Source organism: Dipodomys merriami, unplaced genomic scaffold, assembly GCF_024711535.1.
Source record: "Dipodomys merriami isolate MVZ:Mamm:240054 unplaced genomic scaffold, mDipMer1.0.p SCAF_13, whole genome shotgun sequence".
NCBI classification, from domain to species: domain Eukaryota; kingdom Metazoa; phylum Chordata; class Mammalia; order Rodentia; family Heteromyidae; genus Dipodomys; species Dipodomys merriami.
Window position 1 is genome coordinate 17,607,430 of NW_027202604.1, and position 22,948 is coordinate 17,630,377.

Here is a 22,948-nt window from a genome sequence, read left to right on the forward strand (position 1 = left end):
TATATTTATGTAGTAGATTTATATTTGTAATTCATAAAATTCAGGAATAACAATGCAAGACAATATATTAGAAACACTTTTATCTTTTCCATAATATAAGATAGCATTTAACTTTGTAAAGGCTACCCCAAAATATAAGCAACCACATTTTGACTAAATATCCTTCCTATTTTCTGTATACAGGTGTGTAATAGAGCAATGCAAAATAATTAGTTGAGTATGGAAAGGTGAGTAGATTATAACTTAATCCAGAAATACAGTCTCATTAGGAAAAAATATACAAAGTGAAATAAAATAAAATGAAAACTATTGAGTGCTAAAAAAACAAACACTTGAAAACCCCATCACTAGGAGAGGACTAACAAAGGCCTTTTAATCTGTTCTTTGTGTATTTGTCCTTGGTAGACTAGATGCAGAAAGATATGTAAGCTTTCTAGCTAATTTGAATGTGATAGGTAGTCAGCCCACATAATTTGTGTCCACATATGAATGTTTTAACTGGACTGTTATACAAGACAAATTGCATGGCCTTGCCAATATTTTCTTGTATGTAATACAAGAGCTTTTGGAAAAAAGATGACAGAACTGTATTTCTAGGAAAAAATTAAATCGATTGATAAAAGTATTAATAATACCTAATTCAAATTTCAAATCAGGTGCATATATTGGGAGTCATGTTGGAGATAATGCCAAAATACCAAACAGTAGCACACTTCTGTTTTTTTTTAGATACTGTGACAATGTGAAACTCAGTTTTAATAGTTTTCCTAAGATAATCCATTTTGTACAGTAGTTTTGATTTTTATAACTTGTCATATTTCTGCAAAGTGTTTTTCAAATGAGAAACACAACTTCCAAATTATACCAGACATGTTATATGTGGCACAGTATGGGAAATAAAATGTATGCTAGCAGAAAGTAAGATAAGAGAAAATGCAAAAATTCATACTTTTGAGGCTCTTCACATTGTTATTTCTGATGGGAATTATTAGCAACTTAAATTACAAAGACAGTTTAACATTGAAAGCTTCTCTTAATTAGCCTTTACTACTATATATACTTTCCTTCTATCATAATAACATGATTTCATTTACTTACTTTTAATACTACTAAAAGCATTTAATTTCCTTTAAAAATACTCACTGGTCTAACATCAAAAAAAGTCTTTTAATTACAAGTTACAAACTTCAAGCACAATAAGTAATCTAATTATACTTATTTGCCCACCATTATTTATAATATTATGTTTTCTTTAACTCTAATTATGTTACTCTAATGATGTAACATTCTAAAATTAACTCCTTAACTCTAATTATGTTACTCTAATGATATAACATTCAAAATAATCTAAGTAATGGTAAGGACATTTCAATAAACTAAATAGATTTTTTTCTTCAGATTGTAATAAATAACCACATAAATATATAATTTAATATTTCCTTATTTGTACAGTCAATAGATGAAATTTTACAACAGGAAAATAAATGAACTAACCCTCCCAAGGACCCCTTCCCCTTCACTCCAAAAATGAAGAAAACCAATCAAGAAAAGAAAGGTATAACAAATTGAGTTTGTTTAAATATAGTAGAGCATTTTTGTTCATTATATTTTTGTATACTGGTTTGTATTTTGCGCTCTCTAGAGAATCCTAAAACTTGATAGTACAGCAAGATTCCTCATCTTCTCTCCCTGGAATCTACTCTGAACAGGCTTTCACTAAAGTTAGTCCAGGCAGGAGCTAATGCTACTGGTCACATTAAAAGATACAGGTGAGGGCTGGGAAGGTGTCTCAGTGGTAGAGTGCTTGCCTTGCATGCCTGAGGCCCTGGGTTCGATCCCTCAGCACCACATAAGCAAAAAGAAAAAAGCCGGAAGTGGCGTTGTGGCTCAAGTGGTAGAGCGCTAGCCTTGAGCTGAAGAGCTGAGGGACAGCGTCCAGGCCAAGAGTTCAGGCTCCACGATCAGACTCCCCCCCCCAAAAAAAAGATACAGGTGAGGGGGAGCAAGCTACTATGCAGTGAGAGTTTGGGTAATGCTTGGGTAAAATACTTGTTTTCAGTTTTCATGTAGTTGATTTTAAGTACCTGGCTACATAATGAACACTAAAGGAGATCAGAAATAGAATAGCTAGCAGTTAAAGAGAGTAGTTAACAGAATAACCAACTTAACTATTTAGATCTGGTATTATTCCTTTTCTCATGAAGCTCTACTGCTGCTTCTGTTGCATATTCTTCATATAGATGAGACAGTAAGTTCCCCCCATGGTCTTATTTGAAATGTAGTTCTCCATGTTTCTCTCATTTCCCAGAGAACTATTATTTCCCACCTGCCATGATTAGAGTCAACCATTTGAGTTTGGTAAAAAAGATGATGCTGTGTGTACATAGGAAGAGGATGAACTTGTCCTATCAATAAAATGGTCTGATATTAATTGGTTAGATCAGCTAACTTACACTGTAGAAGAACTAATGATTGGGATGAAGACACAACTAGATGCCTAAGATATCCAATCTTATAGTCTTTCCAGCAACAGTTATAAACCAATTCATGTATAAGTGGGCGTACAGTGGGCTGTGTTTGGTGTTACTACTAGTTTCAGCATTCTCACAAGCAAGAATATGGTGAAAAATAATACTCCACGTACTATGCTGAAGAAATTCATTAAAAGTTGCAAATCCCATAATTTCTGCCTGAATAATCCCACCATGTGCTCAACTGGCTTTGAGGGTAGGAGCTATGCATTTAGTCTACATCATACCATCCAAAGGGGATTCCTAAGAGTTATTTCAAAAGCTGTGTAAGCATACATAAACATGGCTTTTTCTCATTATTTCTATAAATTCTATATAAAATGATTTATATATTTTTATTAATGACTTTATATTTTGCTTTTAAATATATTTTCAGTGTTATTAAGAGTAAGATTATTAAAATAATCTTATTTAAAATAAGATTGAAGAAATTTCATACATAAATTCATTTCACTTGGGGATAAGGTTGGCAGATGTATTAGGTTTTTGACAAAATATTTTCAAACTATATTCAGTTTGATTTTCAACAAGTCTTTTAAGAAAACTTTTTAAGAATTTACTAATTTATAACACATTTATAGTCTAAGTAATTCCAAACAGAACACCTTGTCTAAGGCAAGTCCCAGTACTAATTCATGATTCATTATCTAAACTTTAATTGGTACAACTCTTGAAATTCTAGGACCATATGGAAAATAATGAATCCTAATAGGTCTAAGGTGAAAGATGGCAGGGAAATGAGGAAGCCAGAAAACTGTCAAATCAGAATGCTTAGCAACTGCAACACAGTTTCCCCAGAGATCTAGAACAACGTGTCCTAGTGCTTTACTGGTCCTGCTTACATATAACTAACTTGTAGATTATTTTTCATTCTGGGAGACAAAGATTAAAATTTAAAAAAACAACCTTAAAGCTGGTTCCCATAATTAAAAATGAAATTGATGTTGATAATAAAAAGGCAGCAATAGAATTGCCATAACAACCCGATGCAACTGTTGACTGACAGCAATCTGCTGCATTTTTATAAATAGCACTTGATTTCTCCCCTTACATTTCAACTAGTTTTAGTGCTTACTGGAGCTAATGAAACAATTGTGATTTAAGCAGGGTACCTCTTCGCTGCTGTCATCGCCATAGAAATCATCCTCCAATTGGATGTCTGTCCTCACCATACTGTTATCCTCTTTTAGATCCAAAATAAAGGAACATTCCTCTGGGGACATATTCTGCGTCTTCCCATGAGGTGCTGATCGAGGTCTAGATGAAAATGTGAAAATGTCCTTTCGAACCATCTGGGTTTCATCTGCCTGTTGGTCTGGTTCACTGTTCTTGATGGCTTTTGTCCACAAGTGTGGAGTGATGCAGGAGTCGTCATCCAGAAGCTGAGACTTACTGCTGGATTCTAAATGGGGAGTGTGATCATCATTTTCAGGAAATACCCACTCATCTGACATTTGGAGAAGATGACAAAAAATTAGAGTAGTGTTCCATAGAATTGTCATTTTAGGCAGATAGTTAGGTTCAAATTTCTTGTTGAAACAGATTTCTGAAATAAGACAGAAGCCAAGGAAGACAATTTATCCACCATCTTGTAGTTTGCTAAACACTTAACCCACAGTTCAGTGCCCACAGCTACAGGCAACTCATTTTCACATCCTCTCCATTTGAGTTGAAACACTAGCCAGGAAATTTCTCAGTCTGGATTAATTATCACCTGTCTTGCAGCAAGTTCTTTATTGTACAAACTCATTAATTTGACATTGCAGAGGGGTGAAATATCCAGAGTTTAAAATTTTGAATTACTAGCATCTTCTTACTGCAGGAGGACAGGGTCCAGAATTTAACCAGCTTCTTTAAACAAAGTATCTGGTCATTGTTTGGATTACAAATGATGGAAGAGAAAAGCCAGAGGAAGATGACAGTTGACAGTCTATTTCTTTTCATTCTCCTGAATGAAATAAGGCAATTCACAGACTAAACTGCACAGACATATCAGTAATATTAGCATGGTTAATCTGAGTGGTGGCTTCTGCTTGATAAAATGTGCTTTTTATGTTTAGTTTGTGGGAGAATGTTTTGACATAGAAAATCTTTTTCCATATATTTTTTAAAATGTTGCCTACTGAGATATTTGATTGAACATTAAGAACTTTAATCTTTTATATGATATTAAGATAGATGATAACATCACGATCCAAATGGTTTTGCAGCATAGTGTTTATAATATCATTAAAAAGCATGCTTATTTTTTTCTTTAAAATGACAGTGGGAAAATTAAGCATTTTCTCAATTTGTTCTATTTTTCTTGAAATGTACTTTTTCAATGCATTATTTCAATGGTAAAAATCCTGCTAGATACTAGTGGCTCATGTCTATAATCCCAGGAGGCTGAGATCTGAGATTCTCAAGGAAAAGAAGTCTGAAGCTCTATCTTCAATTAACCAGCCAAATGCTGGATTAACAATGTGGCTCAAGTGGTAGAGCATCAGCTGTGAGTGAAAAGCTGAGCAAGAGCAAGAGTCCCTGAGTTCAAACACTGATACTGGCACATACACAAAAAATTCTTGTAAGCAACTTTTCTAGAACCATACTATGAACATGATCATTTACACTTGATTCATTGTAGTTATGATCACAATAAAAGATACTAAGAGACACCTAAGACTTCCCAACTCCAAACCCTATACTACAAAAGCAAAAAGCAAAATGAAAAATAAAAAAAAAATCACAAAAGTTTAATGAAAGTAATTTTTTGGGGGGCGATGCCAGTGCCGGGGCTTGGGTACTGTCCCATGGCTTTTTTTTTTCTCTCAAAGCTGATACTCTACCACTTCAGCCATAGGTCCACTTTCACTTTGGGGTTTTTGGTGGTTAACTGTAGATAAGAGTCTCATGGACTTTCTTGCCCAGGCTGGCTTCAAATGGTGATCCTGCTGTGATCAAATTGTGAGTAGCTAAAATAATTGGCATAAATCATCACCACCGAGCTAATAAAAGTAATATTGATGGCACGAATACAAAACATCTCACAATTCATCTGTTTTGTGTTGAGACAAGATCTTATTGTGTGGTTCAGAATGGCCTTTAACCTGCAGTATAGTCACTTGAACTTCAGGTCCTCCTGTTTCTGCTTCCTTAGTGATAGGATTACTGGTGGGTACCACCATGCCTGGCTTTGGAGTTGTTTGTTAACCTAAGGACATCATTATTAACCTTGACTAGCTTGTACACTGGGTGATAAATATACACTAGTTAGAGGAAATTGATAAAGGTATAACTCCCCTATTTTCAAAGAAAGAGTCTGTTGGTATTTGACCAGTGGCAGGTTGAATCTATATCTTCTAATCATCTTCTCTGAGGGACTATGAAGAAGTTCCTGAGTCAGTGTAGCTATGGGCAAGTAAAATGAGCAAGTTCACTGAACACTTCTATTTTAGACAGAAAATCCTTTTGTATGTTGTTAGGCACGTAGTAGGCACTTTGTAAACAGCACAGAAATGCAAAAGTTAAAAAATCCAATGTGTTGTGTTATAAGCATGGATATGTGAAGGTAATTGGAGGAAAAGTTGTTGGGAATGCTTATTAGGCAAGTAAACAATATTTATGACCTTTTGCCAAATGTTTTATTAACTGTCAAAAAGTCAAAATAAAAGGAGATTTTTTTTCAACAAAGTAACTAATTATCTCACTACTACCACAGCTTTTTTGGAATTTGTACTTTTACTTCAAGTATTTCCATATCAATTGTAATGAATAATTTGGTGTGTTTTCTTAGGAAAATATGTAAATTACTGTGTAATCACAATATTGCAGCAAACAAGATAAATGCAAGAATGATCACCTAAACATCTAATTAGTTTCTCTACACAGTTAGATTTATGCTAGAGACACTAATTGCATCTAACATTTTAATGAAGGTTTCAACATTGCATAAATAAGACTGACAAACTACAAACAATTTTCATTTATTTTCCTTTTTTCCCTTGCTCAGAAACAATTTGCCTTTGTAAAAGCAGCACACACCTGCTAGGCAAGATATGTTGATGGGCTCAGTGTTCTTGGCTTCCACCATCTCAATTTCTAAAAAGATGGAAAATTGCAACAATAGATAGTCTTTGGGGATTGTGACAGTATCATGGGAAGACTTCAAAGTTTTAAACTTTCATGGTGAATGGCACAACTTAGGCCTAATAACTTGAAAAGAAAAATATTTTCATTCATTAAAGTCTCTCATAAAATTAAGTTTTTAAAAAAAATAGATTAACAAAAGATGATCCATTTCAACCAATGGCTGCATCACGACTTTTCATACTGACTGGATTTGAACTATTTGGTGTAAATGCATTACAGTTAGGATGCCAACCTGAGAGATCAGCAGACTGAGGTCCTGGAGTATTGAGTTCTTTTTTCTCTGCTTTTTCTTGGGTCACAGTGGTGAGGGTAGTTGCTCCTTCATCTTCATTCTTGTTATTTCCCGAAGAACCATCTTCATTGGAATAAGTTACTTCTTTTGATATTTATAAAAAGTAATTTTTGAAGAATGAAAGAAATTTGGTAAACTTTTCATTTTGCTTATTTGAATACAAATGAGAGTAATACATAATTCATTAATTTTTTTCAGTTTGAAGTTTTAAGAAGTTCACCTTAAAATTCTTTGGTATCTGCCCAGGGACATTTTAGATTTAACTTCTACAATATGTAATAAAAAGGAATTCCAAACCTCATACAATATTAAAGGGTCTTATTCTTTCTTGGGTTCCACACATGATGGAGTAATTGAAAATTAGACTTCTTACAAAATATGAGTTTTAAAAAAATTTTTATTGAAGGGACTGGGAAGGTGGCTTAGTGGTAGAGTGCTCGCCTCATATGCATGAGGCCTTGGGTTTGATTCCTCAGCACCACACAAACAGAAAAAGCCAGAAGTGGCACTGTGGCTCCAGTGGTAGAGCACTAGTCTTGAGCTGAAGAGCTGAGGAACAGTGCCCAGGCCCAGAGTTCAGGCCCCACGACCACCAACAACAAAAAATTGTTATTGTAGAGGCAATATATGGAACGGTGACAGTTTCATGAATCAGGTAATGAGTACAGTTCTTTTTGAACCTTCCCTTGCTTTCTCCAAGTTCAAAGTGTGAGTTTTAACCAAGCTCTTTCCTTTAGTTCCTTAAAAAAATGAATGCAGACATTATTTGAATATTAGATTTTCTGTCTGCTCTTTTATAAAACTAGTATAAAATTTAGAAGGCTGAATTTCAGCTAACCCAAGAATCCCACATTTTTAAGAAATCATGCTAACAGATGTACATAAGATACCCTTTGGGCTGGCTTCAGGATTGATTAATGCACATACATACAAATCTACACAAACATGCCTCAAATTCACTATTTAAAAGAATAGCCACCTATATTAATGCTTAACTTGTTGCCGAAATTTTAATCCATATTGTTATCCTATGGAAAATAATCCAAAGGGAGAGACTGAAAATCTTAACTGGCAATAAGAGGGAACTTCATTTAAAAAGAAAAGACATAAATAAAATCTGAAAAAGTATAATAAAGTTCAATTTTAGCAATCTGCAGACAAGAACATCCTATATCATATTTGAGCCTTTTTTTTTTCTCTAAAAAAGCTTTATTCAGCTTTTGAAAGTAAAGCAGGGAGTCCTTTATTTCTGTGGTACTACCAATTTAATCAGAAAATCTCAGTTAGGGCTCTAGAGCAATTCTTTTGCAGAAAATTTGATTTCCATAATCCCCAAAGAACAGACATTTATATTTTAAATGAATTGGTTCATAATCCTTTGAAATTTACAGCCTGCAGAGAGATTCCATTGCCCCAAATAATATACAGATCTAAGATAGTATTGAAATATTGCCATACCACAGGGTGTCTCTGTCCGTTGTCTGCTGGAGCTTTTTAACCAGAATCTTCTTCGGTTATTAGGCTTATCAGTTGATGGTTCTTGAGGGGGATGTGGATGCATAATAGGTAGCCTGGCTGGTTCATTTTTATATCAAAGAACAAAAGCCAGTACAGAAATGACTATGTCACTTGAAATAATTCAGTAAATATAATTATCACTGCAATGAGAATACTCATCTATCATTCTGACAAAATATGAGTCAATATCAAAACCATAACTTAATCCTTCCCAGAAAAGAGGTGTTTATTTTAATTCCAGTTATAAGGATTTTGTTTTAGGCTTTTAAAATTACTGATGGGTTTTATTTGTGCAATAGAATGTTTATAGGGAGCTAAGAAACTCAATGTTAATTATACAACCTGATATGTTAAAAATTATAAAAAATGAAAGTGACAATTTTTCCTTTAAAAAAGAAAGTGCAGCTGAATATGCTTTCAATTAGACCTTAGAGAATAGTTTCCCAAAGAACTCTAGAGAAGGGTTCTTAAGTATAACTTAATCTTAAGTAATCATAGCAGCATTTAATATTCATTCCTTCATTTCTTAGAGCAATATAATATACTTCACTGTTTTTCTCACTGAATCTTCACAATGACTCCTTGGGGCAATTATTAGTCTAAGAGACAACCTAAAAGATGCTTTTCCTGAGCCCTGTGAATCAACTAAAAGTTCCCCATCTTTGTACCTGTTCCCTTTATTCTGAGCTATTTCTCTGCTGCAGTCACTGTAGGTTCCCCAAAAGTTTAGATTCAGCGGTAAGTATCTTGTGTGGAAGGCAGACTGCCTCTCAAATGGGCAATGCCTTCTTGGTATCTTTAAAAAAAAAACCAGCCAAAAATTCAGATCATCACCAGGCAACCAGTACCAGAGAAATGCTATACACATTTTAAAAGTGAGAAAACAAAACTTTGAGTGTGTTGGGCTGGGAGGTAGCTCAGTGGTAGAGTGCTTGCCTTGCATTCATGAGGCCCTGGGTTCAATTCCTCAGCACCACATAAACAGAAAAAGCCAGAAGTGGTCCTGTGGCTCACGTGGTAGAGTGCTCCTTGAGCTGAAGAGCTCAGGGACAGTGCCCAGCCCAGAGTTCAGGCCCCACAACCAAAAACAAAACAAAACAAAACAAAACAAAAAATTAAAAAGAAACAACTTTGAGTGTGGAAGAGATGTGAGCAAGTCTGCATAGATAGTGATAGAGCTGGGACTAGATAACTAGGCATTCATTTGCTTGTAAAAGTTTTACATTCCGTGGGGGGATATTGCCTTTAAAAATGATTATTAATTTCTAAATCAAATCATAAAAATTCAAATGTCCCCATTTTCAACAGTTGCTAAGTTAGAGCAGGAAAGGTAGAATGACTGACAGAGAATTAAGTTTTGGATTGCAGTCTTAAGCCTTCTTAATGATTACAAACTATGAATCATATTGCCTCTTCATTAGACTGGAACTTTCAATGTATAAAATGAGACAAAAGTCTTTCTTTTTATCTACAGGGCTTAAAGAGAAAATAAAGAGCACTTTACCAACTGAAAATGAAATTTAACAAAGCAAAGTTAAAATACACATGAACTTTCTCCAAATATAGTGATGATAAGTTATTTTACTTCTGCATCATTATCACAAGATAGAAACATACAATGATATAGTAAACTGAAATCACCTAGCAAATAGAATGATTCCAGAAGATAATGTATATATAAAAATTCTAGATGTATTTTGATATCCACCATTATTAAATGGTAATTCCCGGATTTAAGATATCTATACCTGAATATAACTTTTTTTTTTATCTTAACAAGAACATTGTTCACTATTTTCACTAACTCTCTGCAAGATTCTTTCTTACCATGAATTGGTATACTCTGCTTTATTTGGTGAATATTTTCTTTATCTCCTTGCTCCTCAGACATTTCTCCACTGGTCACAACACACTTCTCTACTGTGGGTTGCTGGCATGATTGGCTACTTTTGGACCCAACAGATCTTATTGTCTAGAAGGGAAAAGAAATAAATATGACATCTGAAAATACATTAGTTACATTTATTTCCTATAGAATTTTTATGGAGAAAAATGAACAAATAAATAGTGAGGAAAAATCTAGAAGAAATAAGGTTATAAAAGTGATAGAGAAATTATTGTAGGAAATTAGAAATGCAAGGAGAAAAAATATCCTAAAATAGAAGACAAACAAGTATTAGTTGCTACACACCATCCCAGGTAGGAGTTGAATTAAGAATCATTTTATCTGTCAGAAATTCTCAAGGGACATGAAAAAAGTATGATATCTAAGTATCCATTCATGGTATAGTGTCTGATACATCTCTAATTCATTTTTTAGAAGGAAAAGAAAAACACAGAAAGCACAGAAAAATGTGCTTATATATTTGCATGTAAGTTTCATGAATATATAATATATAATGCATATAATATATAATTAAAATAGGTGAAAATGTTACTATTATTTACATGCCATAAAGAAAGGTTTTGATGTCTTTTGAAATAGAAACTTTCTGTTCCAAATTTATTCCCATCTCCTTTCCCTAGAACTTATGCCTCATCCCTGACCTTACAGCTCATTCTTCAATAAAGTCTTCAAACTTCCATCTTACCTCACTGGATAGTCTCATGTGATTCCTTCTGCCAGACAGTGGAGGTGGCCCAAGAACTTTAGATCCAAAAGCTATGTGACAGACATCTTGGTTTTTACTGTTCCGCATGCTACCTGTTGCTCTGTTGATGAACTGGTCTGTTTAAAGGAAAGTCTTAGTTCATTAATGGGTATAATGACAAACAGCATGTTACAACACTTCTGAAAGTAGTCTAGGTAGTATATGATCTGAATCGCCATCTTCAGCACTTATTAAAAATACAATTATTTCCATCAGATTAAGGTATTTTTTAATTTTATTTTATTTGTGAACATACTGTACAGAGGGGTTACAATTACATGGGCAAGATAATGCATACATTTCTTACCAAGCATTGCAGCCTCCTCCTTTGTTTACCCTTCAAGATTAAGGTATTTTTAACAAGGTTGAGGAGGGCACCACAAAAGTTTCCAAAAATAAAAAAAAAACCCTCTGAGAACTACTACTACAAATATTTTCCTTCAAAACTGAAAGGAAAATAGAGAAGCTACTAAAAGTACATCTTATTTTCTCTTTATGGAAATAATTTAAAGACAATTCTTCAACTTAACTAAATAAATCTTTAATTGGATATTTCTCAGGCAGTTACTAGAGGTTGTAAGTAGCACAGAATGGGTAAGACATTGTTTGCTTCAAAGGTGTGAAGGAGGTAATAAAACAGTTTACAGAGCAGCTGCAGAATAAAAAATGGACCTTGAATAATTAAAATGTTAAGAATGAGAGATAAAAGAGCACTAGACAGAATAAAGAGCAGAGAATAGAGAAGGGAAAGGGCAGCTAGTTTTGCTTAGGGAAGAAAAAGAGAGGAGGTCATCCTAAATTTGCTGTTAAATGGGGGACTCCCTGAAGGTTTTAGGGTAAAAGCACATTCAGGATAGTGCAGGTATGAGCACCACACCTTTTAAGCACACAGCTATATCACATTTCTGAGCTGCCTCCACATGAATCTGGGCTGCAGAGCTCAGGTCAGGCTAATGGCATATTAGAAGCCACTTCCTTGTTCCTAAGATCTTCTAGATAATCCCATGCTCTCTTTGCTCAACACTTGACAAGATGCAGAGTCTTTTGTAGTATGTGCCTTCAGGTTTCCAGGGAAGACATTGGATGTAAGAAGTTGGGCATCTGATCATATGGAAGGAACTCTGGATTGAACTAGAGAAGAGGGACTTTCTCTCACAATTAACCACCAAAAAGGCAGAGTGTGCTAATGCCTCTAATAGGGTAGACCAAGGTGATGGCTTTTATACTAGTTACTAACCAGAAACCTGTGTGTCCAACATTTTGCATTTTAATATTCACTTGCATCATAATATTTACAGTTTGAATATTAAGATGCCCGAGGAAGTCCACTTTGCCATTAGTTTCTATACATATATGAGGTACTGGCCACATCCATTCTGACTTACTACCATGAAACAATTCAATTAGCTAGCTAGTTGAACTCATTAGCCTCTATTGTAGAGCTGTAATAGATACTGGTGGTTTGTTTGCTGTCATTTTGAAGGTGTTCAAGCATAAGTTTGAATAGATATTTTGGTTAATGTAAGTTAAACTCAGCCATCAGGTGATTCCCTAATGTATATCTATAATCCCCTTCTTTTCTGGGCTTCACTGCTTATATCCAAATACTTCTTTGTCAGCTCTTCTCTGTTATCTCAAATACTTCAAACTAACAAGCAGGCCTAATGAATAGCACCTTAGTCCATCCACTATGAGCAGTCAGAACTTAAGTGTCAAGTTGGACACTTCCACCCTCTCCATACCTGTTCCATCCTCACTTCTCTTTTTCTTCCACCAAGGCCACTATCCAAGTGACCATTACCTTTCTCACAGATGACCATAAAACCTGTCAAGGATTTACCATGTAAGCTCTGATGCTCTATCCCATTCGTTCTCCAAAATGTGCAGCCTGAGAGGTCTTGTACAAACACAAGTGTGGTTGTATCATTTCTTTCTTCACTTAAAGCTATTCAATGGCTTCTCTGCTGCTCAGAGGATTAAGAAGAAAGCCTTTCATACTGCCTATAAAAATCTGTTCTGACATAGCCTCCTATCTCATACTGCTCCTTTTCTGTTTGCTCAACAGAAGGTCCTTCTTATCACTGACTGTACATGCTGTTTTCCAGGATGAGAAGGCTTGGCCTTTCCCTTTTGATATTTTTAACTGATCTCACTTCACTTACTGGACAACTCTTTCTGGATCTTCCTCATTCAGGTATGTTCGCCCAGAATAGATACTTCCATAAAATTTCCCTCATATCACAGAACTTTTGAGAACTACAGTTTTGCATATCTCTGTGGCATCCTATTAATGTGTACTTCTAATGGCCTGTTTCACCCTGAACTAACCAATATCTAACCCCAAGACTTGACAGAGATTGGGAACATAATAGAATTGTGCTGAACAAAATGAATGAGTGATTAAATGAGTCAGAAGGCAAGTTGGAGTGAATTATTCTAGTATTTCCAACTATGATTAGAATTGCGTTTTAAGAAAAACCCACCTGGGGGTTTTCAGTGTAAGTCAAGGAGGAAGACTGGAGAGGATTAGAGGACTCCAGCATTTGAGAATTCAGAAGAAAAGGTCAATGCTTACCTGAGTTGTGAGTCTCAGGGCAGTATTGTTACAGCACCACAATTTGATGCCTGTTCAGGACACATTTGCAATTTCCTAGTGTTTACCAAATAGACTTCGCTATGTGTGTTTCTGAATTTTTTCCCTGGGCCATTTATAAAAAATCCATTTGAATAAACAAAACAATGTTAGTTTCTGAGTATTGATAATATAAAGACATTTTAGGCTTTTTAGCAAATTCTATTATAGGCACCATTTGCTTTTTTATTATTTAGAAAAAAAATTACGTGGGGTTGAAAGCATAGCTCAGTTGGTAGAGCACTACCAACAATGAGTGAAAGCATCAGTTACTGAGTTGGAGTCTTGAACTAAGACCTGTCCAACCACCCCCCCCCCACCCCAAAGAATGTAAAGAACAAAATTTAAACTCTTCTTAAAGTAATAATCTAGTGTGGACTTTCCCAGAAAGGAATGATTACTAGGGGTGCTAGAGGGCTATATGTGTCATGATGTGGTCGTACAGAGGAACTGAGGACTAGCACAGTCTCTAGTACTGGCTATCATTTAGCTACCTGTGTTCAAGTATTTTGCAAGGATGATTTCTTGGATGTGTTTCCCCCTCCATGTGCTTTATCTAAATGCAAGTTCCTTCCATTTATTTGTTAATGTATTTGTTTATCTGCTGAGCACAGCTTAGTGTATGGTACCCAAAGGCTAAAACTTCACCCAAATTATGGGTAGTATGATGCAAGATTAAAAAGAGGATTGTAGCTGGGCACCCATGGCTCAAGACTGTAATCCTAGCTACTCAGGAAGCTGAGATCTGAGGATCATGGTTTGAAGCTAGCCGGGCTTCAGGAAAGTCAGTGAGACTTTTATCTCCAATTACCACCAAAAAATCCAGAAGTGGCTCTGTGACTTGAGTGGTAGAGTGATAGCCTTGTGTAACAAAAGCTCAGGCAGAATGCCAAGGCCCTGAGCTCAAGACCCAGAACACACACGCGCACACACACACACACCCCACAAAAAAAGAAAAAAAAAACCCTAAACCTGATTTTATCTCCTAAATCACTGAAAACTAAACATTGTTCTATCTTTTATAAGAGAATCTATTAAAAATTTCCTTAAATGATCCACATCAGTGTATTTAAGTTTTAAGCTTATTTTAAAGTACTTTTTGGTATGGTTTTTCTCCCCACAAAACAAAGTATACAAATACTCTACTATTTAGGATCTCTTTAATTAACAGCCTTCTTTAAGCTTGTTATTACAGTTAACATATCAATTTCTAAAGCCTGGTTCATTTGAATAATTCTGTTTATAATCATATTAATTGTTATAATTATCTCCATAAAATATAGTAAACTATGTATTAAAGTTTATTACAATAGGGTCCTAATTAAAACCTACAAGGAAAAGTAATTTAGATCTTTGGTTCCTAAAATAAAAAGTGAAAGGGACAGTTTCTATAATGAGAAAAACTGTAATAAAAGATAACTACAAGCAGAAATGCTTGCCTTTGGAATTCTAAAAGGAGCTCTTTTCAGAGTTAATATCAATATGCATAGAAAAGGTTAAACATCAAGATTAGATTAAAGTCATGCTGTAGGCATTTCATTTTCTTGTATTCGTGGAAAATGAACTTGGTGTAGGTCGGAGATGTTACCATTAATTATTTTGCTATTTTACTGAGGGGTACATGCCTTTGTAGTTAGATTGTAAAACCTGAGGGTCTACTCTCTAATTGTCTTTTAGAAAAATAAACATTCATTTTTGTCTCAAGATACAATGTTCTAATTATTATAGCCATTTAAGTTTGCAGGATTTTCAAAGCTTAATCAGAAAGACCTGCTGAATTTTCAGCTCTAATCACTGAGGGGTCATGCTCAAGACTTAGATCTATCATCTAAGAGTCACATCAGAATTAAAGTTGGCACCAAGGTCTAGGTTTTGAATTGTATTAATTTTTATTGTAGCATATTCCATTATAGAGAATGTAAAACCCACAAAAATGGCATAGCAATATTATTCTAGATGACATACTCAACTCTAGGAGTCACCTTCTTCCATAAGATTGAGATAATAATTTTTAAGTCATAGCATATTTTTGTTAGATTATATGAAATAAATGTTAACATGTGTAATGCTGTGCCTTGTAGGTAAATAGGTTGCTAATACCTTCCATCTTGAATAGTAATTAACAACATACAAGGTCTATTCATTGTTGTTTATTCCTTTCATCTTCCATCCTTTTGCTCTGGTAGGCACTTAATAAGGCAGGAAACACTTAGGTTGCTATCTTCTCCAAGGTCCTTATAGTCTTATAGGAAGCTGGATCACAAATGCATAATTAAAAAGTAACCCTTTTATCATAACTGGGATAAAAGCTATGAAGGAACACTCCAAAGGATTATATAGGTATTTAACAGGTTGGTATCTAGTCTTTGGTGTCAGGAAAATGACATTCAACTTGAGACCTAAAATATGATGGAGATTATCACACATATTGGGTCTCTATGTAATTTCTACTCCCTCACACATACACACCAATATTTGTGATAGCATCATTCCACGTTTGCAGAAGAATCTAAGTTCACCAGATCTGTTCATACTCAGAGCTGGGGCTCAGAATCCACATGTCCCAACATCTCATTGTGCCATATTCTTTATCACAAATGATCCTGCCTTCAGTGGGCCAGGAAGGCATCACAGAAGAGTTTTCCACATTAAATACTTATTTTAATGTAATTTTATAAAGCTATCTAACTAAAAACTTGTCTTGCTATCTGAAAAATGATTATTAATGATTGTAGAAAAGCACAAACACTTATTGAATACAATAATTCAGTACTAGGGAAGGAAAAGCAGGGAAACCTGAGGTGACTTCAGCCCTAGGCAAGTAACCCATACATACATAAGAAGGCACATGTGGAATGTGGGGATACAATGGTTAAGAGTGTATGCCCAATGCAAGGCATTTTAATTAAAGCTTTTTTAAAAAAATGACTGTTGGAGGACTGTCAGTCTGAAAATTCTTTAAGTATAATGGAAGGAAGTGCAGATAGGTAAATGGCAAAGCTTTTAGGAAAGGTTTTGGGTGATTACAATTGGTCTTCAACTGATGCAAATAACTAAAGCCACTATTTAGACTTACTAGTTAAAAAAGTTTAAGACATTTTTGAAAGGCAATAAAATAACAACTCGTTCTCCACTAAACTGGAGTAGGGCCTTAGACAGTGTAAAACATTATATATGAAGTTAGGATATATTGACAAGATAAAAAGTAATAATGGCTGGGCGCTAGTGGCTAATGCCTATAATCCTAGCTACTCAGGAGGCTGAGATCTGAGGATTGCAGTTCAAAGCCAGCCCAGGAAGGAAAGTCCATGAAACTCTTATTTCCAATACACCACCACAAAACTGGAAATGGTTCAAGTGGTAAAGCGCTAGCCTTGAACTGAAGAGCTGAGGGACAGAGCTCAGGCCCAGAGTTTAAGCCCCATGACTGATTAAGAAAAAGTAATAATGTGTACAAGCTATTAATTTAATAAAAAGTTAAAATTAGCCTAGTTTTTGTTCTTTATTATTATTTTTAAAACCACTTTTTTTGTGGGGGTGGGGTGGTTGGTCGCGGGGCCTGAACTCTGGGCCTGGGTGCTATCCCTCAGCTCTTTAGCTCAAGGCTGGTGCTCTACCACTTGAGCCATAGTGCCACTTCCAGCTTTTTCTGCTTATGTGGTGCTGAGGAATCAAACCTAGGGCCTCATATATGCAAGGCAAGCACTCTATCACTAAGCCACCTTCCCAGCCCCTTTTGTTCCTTATTCTTAAGATGCAAACAATTTTTTTCTAAAGGAAATTGTTTTATTTTTTCAAAACTTGCCATTCTGAATAATGAGCACTGCTTGTTTACAGGCATAAGTAGGTAATTTCCATCACTGGGGTGCTGTTTCCTGTAAAATGACTAGGCTTCTTGGGTCAATGATGCTTCAAACTACCAGTAAGAGATTGTTTGGAGGGAGCAGTCTGAAACCCATCTTCCTGTTTATATCCTAACTTTACCACTCACTAATTCTCTATCTTTGAGAGCCCATTTCCTCATCTACAGCATGATGGTTGTGATAGTATCTCTCCATAAAAGATGAAAGGTAGGGTTAAATGAGTATCAATGTAATGGGTTTATTAAGTGCTCAGAACACAGGGAAAATTCAGTGTTAGCTCTGATAATAACCATGATGATTCATTGCTAAATATAATATTCTTATCTGTTCATATAATTTTGTTAGCAACTTTGTTCATTTATTTGCTTATTTAAATCAATAAAATGTTTAACTATGCTCCTGGTAAGTTTTAAGTACTTATCTAGGAGCTAGGAATCTAATTATATACTAGGTCCCTGAAGTTTTGAGAAGTATATTCTAGTGGGAGAGATAAAAACAAGAAAACAAACAAGAAAATGCCAGGTAGTGATAAATTCTGTACTGAAAGTAAAGACAGGGTGATATAGCTGTTATATTAAAGTCACTTATGGTCATTGATGATTAAAGCCACAAGTTTGCTACTAGTGAATATGCATCTGAAAAGTCACAGTTAAGGTACTGAAAAATTAATATTGATACAGTGTAGAAAACCATATCTACACACATATATCATTTTATATATTTCCTTATTCCATAAATGAAATAACTTTAATATTTATTGTGTATAAACAGATTTTATTTTGTCAATAATTTTAGATTTCCTTCTAAATATATATATTTAGTATGCAGATATTATATATACTTTTTTCAATATACATTGTTCTTCTATCCCTCATACATGTTTTGCCATTTTTGAGATGAGGTCTCATTATGTAGCTCTGGCTGGCTTTAAACTTGTGATCTTCTTCTTCTGTTTCCTCAGTGCTCAGGTAATAAGTATGCACAATCATGTCTGGCTGCCAGTAGATATTTTAAATGAAAATAGTGACATTAAGCAGAGAATTTATTTTAATTTTATAGCAAATCTTGGACTTAAAAAATACAGACAATATAAAGAAACTAGAAATACCCAATAATTGTTTTTACAGATCATTGACATAACTCATGAATATAATTAGAAAATTAAAGTTCTCTAATGTAGAAAGATATGACCTAACCAAGTGAAAATTTGACTTTTTTGCCACTGCCCTTTTTGGTTCTTGTTTGTGAAGTTAATGATTAAGTTTTTTGTGTTTTCTCAAAAAATTCTTATTATTAGTATCAATTGGATCATACTAATGAGGGCTTCTAGAGTCAATTTTTCACTGACTAACATGGTTCTGAGACATTTTAGACCATCATAGGCAGAGCCAGTCATTCATGTTCAGCTATATAATATCTTATTGCATGGTTACCAAATCAATACCCTACTGAATACAGTTTGTCTTTAGGTTTTTGTTATTACAAGCAATGCTGTCATAAACATCTACAAGGTTGGTATTAGTCCTGTAAGAATAGTAAGATTACCAAATTGATTCAATGCTTTTTTCATATTTAACATATTTTATATTACTAACATTTTTTCAATATTTGGTAGAAATTTCACAGAAAAGTTAAAATTTACTCTATAAGTGGTTTGTGATATCTGTTATAATGGATTTCAGAGATACTGATCAATATCCATTCTAAATTCTTTCATGCTTGTAAGTTTTTCATTGAAGGAATGTGACTAGCTATGGCTAATATTACGTTTATGAGGTGGAAAAAGAGGACATATAATTCAAATGTAGAAGGTGACTTGGCTTTACAGTGAATTACCTAATATTGGAACTAAAATTGTGGAATCTCTTTAAAAAACAAACAAGTAATCCTAAAACAAGGATTTTTAAAAAGCCAAAAGAAATTACAGAATGTCTTAGTTGTTTTTTTTTTTTTTTTTTTTTTTTTTTTTTTTTTGCCAGTCCTGGGGCTTGAACTCAGGGCCTGGGCACTGTCCCTGACCTTCTTTCCCCCAAGGGTAGCACACTACCATATGAGCCACAGCACTACTTCTAGCTTTTTTGCTTTATGTGGTACTAAGGAATTGAACCTAGGGCTTTATACATAATAGGCAAGCACTCCACAACTAATTCATATTCCCAGCCCTAGTTAATCTGGAATTGGCAAAGCAAACAGTGAGAAAGGTAGCTTTTTGAAATCATTGGCTTTTTGGAAGCACAATTATTTTATTAATGTTATGTATTAATGCCAATGCTCTTGATAAAGCTATATGACATTCAATGAAACATACTCCAAAAGAGTTATAGGTTTTAAGGTTTCCTTTCTTGGCATTGTGCAAGTGCTAGAAAGCATACATAGGAAACTCTACTTCTTTATCTCCAGGCATCATTGGGATCTCTCAATATGTGCATTTATAATAAAATACCAAAATTTACATGAGCACTACACAGTCAATTATAAGAGCACAGTTATTTTCTCATGCAATTCAAATTTCCTCATGGGGAGTCCATTTCCAAAACAAATAGTTCAAATAAAGAAATACATCCTGGCTTATCTATGATTAAAAAATACTGTTCTTGGGCATATTCAAATAATATATATATTACATATGAAACAGTAATCATTATTAAACTCATTTTTAGTAAGCTAAAACACCACAAATATCAAATCAGCAAATGAAAAGTATGTGTACAAGAACCATAAAGTACAGTGTGTAGTCATGTAATCTTAGCTGTCATAAACATGCAGCTTGAGATGTACAATCATAAGCCCTACGCTTACAAATAAATACAAATGTAACTGGGATTCACTGTAAAAGAGAAATATGCTGTGAGATTGCAATTATTAATTTTCTATGTATATAACTCAAGTTAACTACTGGGGGCTGATTTATGTAATTTTCAAAACAGATACTAATATCCTATTCTATAAGGTGGATTCTAATATGGCCTGAGAAAATGTTTCTGTTTGGTTATAACAATGAATTAATGATAAAAATTAGTATTTATCTAAATTTCTCTTTTTTTATGCCAGTCCTGGGGCTTGAACTCAGGGCCTGGGTGCTGTCCCTGAGCTTCTTTAGCTCAAGGCTAACACTATACCACTTGAACCACAGCACCACTTCCAGCTTTTTCTGTTTATGTGGTACTGAGGAATCGAACCCATGGCTTCATGCATGTTAGGCAAGCACTTTACCACTAAGCCACATTCCCAGGCCCTATCTAAATTTCTCTTTAACCTGATACGTTTTAAGTATTTTTGAACATAAAAACAAAACACAAGGTATTTGACTATAAGTTTGCATTGGCATTTAAAGACACTAGTTGCTAAAACATTAAGCAAGTGTAAGAGAACAAAAGGACATTTATTATCTGATGTGCTTTGCAACTTAGTCATTTCTGTTCTGAAATCTATCACAGTACATGAAATAATGGTATTTGCTCTAGAATAAACCTACTCATTTCAGCCTTAAGGCAAATATTCCTTAAGACTAAATTGTGACCTGATATATTGCCTGAGAAGTGACATTATTTTCATCCTTATATATCTTTTCAAAGGCTCTTTAATGAACATGGATTATATATAACCTTTTTCCTGTAAATATAGTATATAATAAATACACAATTTTTCACTTTACTGTTATCAATGCCTTCATTGTCATCAAAAAGTCCTACATAAAGTTGGTTAACTGTGAAGCAGGCAATAATATGTCAGAGCTGCTCACTATACTTTCTGCTTTTCTGCAAATTTTGAAATGGCAAAACAAGGGTTAAAAGTATAGTGCCTATTTATACATAGTCTTCCAGGATTACACTGAAAATGTAACAACGTAGTTCCAATTCTCTAGGAATATGCAATATTGGACATCTATTACTGATGAGGATTGACATATAAAAAGTACCCAAGGATAAATATAGATAATCAAATGACTTCATTTTTCAGCTTACACTATCAATGTCTATTTTATTGTATTTTATTTTGGTCTGTTAGTTTCTACTTTGGCCTCTGTCAAACACTGATCACTCTTACCCATCTGTTACGGGAGAATCCACTAGTTCTGTCACTTTTGCCTGCAGTTTTTCTCAAAGTCACTACTTTCCACTTTCAAAGTGTTTGTTAGTCTTAGACCTGGCTATTTAATGACTAGATTGCTGCAAAGACATCTTAGTTGTACTTCTTTTTCAACTTTTTAATATATTTTTATTGTAAAGATACTGTACAGAGGGGTTAAGTTACATGAGTAAGGTAATGAGTACAGTTCCTAAAGAGCATTGTTACCCCCTCCTTTGTTTTTTCCTCTACCATCCCTTGTACTTCTTTTTATTTTTTTGATTTTGTTTTTCTGTTTTTTTAATTTTTTTCTTTATTTTTTATTGTGAAAATACTGGTCAGAGGGGTTACAATTACATGGGCAAGATAATGAGTAGATTTCTTATCAAGCCTCCTCCTTTGTTTCCCCTTCCCATCCCTTCCCATCCTCTCCCGCCCCCCCCAACCCTCCCCCTCCCACCAAAGTTGTAAATTCGTTTCGACATAACAGCTTGTACTTCTCATTGTTGCAACGGGTCCACCTGTATCCTTATTTAAACGACTTGTTTTTCCCCTTCCCCTCCACAAATTATATGGACAACAAATACAGTGAAAGCATGGGTTATACTGTGGGGGAAGGACATACAAAGCAACAAAGAAATAATCTCACTTGGTTTCAAAATTCATCTTGAATCCGGCTGTCAAATTCAACTTCCTAAAGGTTTTCATTCTTCTTGAGGAATGTGAGACACACTCTAATAGTGTTTTCCTAACACAGTTTTTGTGCTCATTTAGTCCATTCGTCCTGTTCATCCCCTGGCCACTGACTCCTACATTTCGTTGTTTCCTTGCATTGGCTCAGTCTTCTGGCCACCTTATACTTCCATAAATCTTATACTTCATATAAATACTTGTTTATATAAATATGTATTGACTTTCAGGATCTCTTTATTTTTCTACAAATAATTTATGACTTTCATTTTTACCTTCTGCTGAATTACTTCAGTGTTTGTGTCATCTGAATACAAGACCTTTGTGGGATTGAGTAATCTAATAGTTCTCAATGCTGACAGTAAAGTACATAAGAATCACTAGGCGAGTTTAAACACCAAAAACCAAACCAAAACCAACCAACAAAACAAGTCCAAAAGCTTATTGTGGGCCAAATTAAATCAGAATCTCTGAGAGATACAGATAGCAGAAAATTATATTTATTTTCAATAGTTTTTAAATGTCTCCTGTGATTCTAACATGAGAAACTGAAATAGTGTCAGATTTCTTGA

General features: G+C 34.5%; 1 protein-coding gene and 1 long non-coding RNA gene across 8 annotated transcripts in view; one reads left to right on the forward strand and one right to left on the reverse strand.

Moving 5' to 3' along the window:
- LOC138824717 (uncharacterized) overlaps positions 1-227 on the forward strand; it is a 108,563-nt gene extending 108,336 nt beyond the window's left edge. Inside the window, exon 3 of the long non-coding RNA XR_011371157.1 lies at positions 184-227. This is a non-coding gene — a long non-coding RNA (uncharacterized lncRNA). The remainder of the gene's footprint in view (positions 1-183) is intronic.
- Cfap20dc (CFAP20 domain containing) overlaps positions 1-22,948 on the reverse strand; it is a 200,262-nt gene that overhangs the window by 74,523 nt on the left and 102,791 nt on the right. For 3 of the 7 annotated variants that reach the window (XM_070018827.1, XM_070018828.1, XM_070018825.1), the window contains 5 exons: positions 11,064-11,200; positions 10,300-10,444; positions 8,413-8,529; positions 6,895-7,038; positions 3,644-4,077 (listed from right to left, as the gene is read on the reverse strand). In XM_070018827.1, coding sequence (XP_069874928.1) covers positions 3,644-4,077; positions 6,895-7,038; positions 8,413-8,529; positions 10,300-10,444; positions 11,064-11,200 — 977 coding nt within the window. Of the gene's footprint in view, positions 1-3,643; positions 4,078-6,894; positions 7,039-8,412; positions 8,530-10,299; positions 10,445-11,063; positions 11,201-18,544; positions 18,614-22,948 lie in introns of those variants that run through there. The other 4 variants (XM_070018826.1, XM_070018830.1, XM_070018829.1 and 1 more) reach the window with 4 other exon arrangements.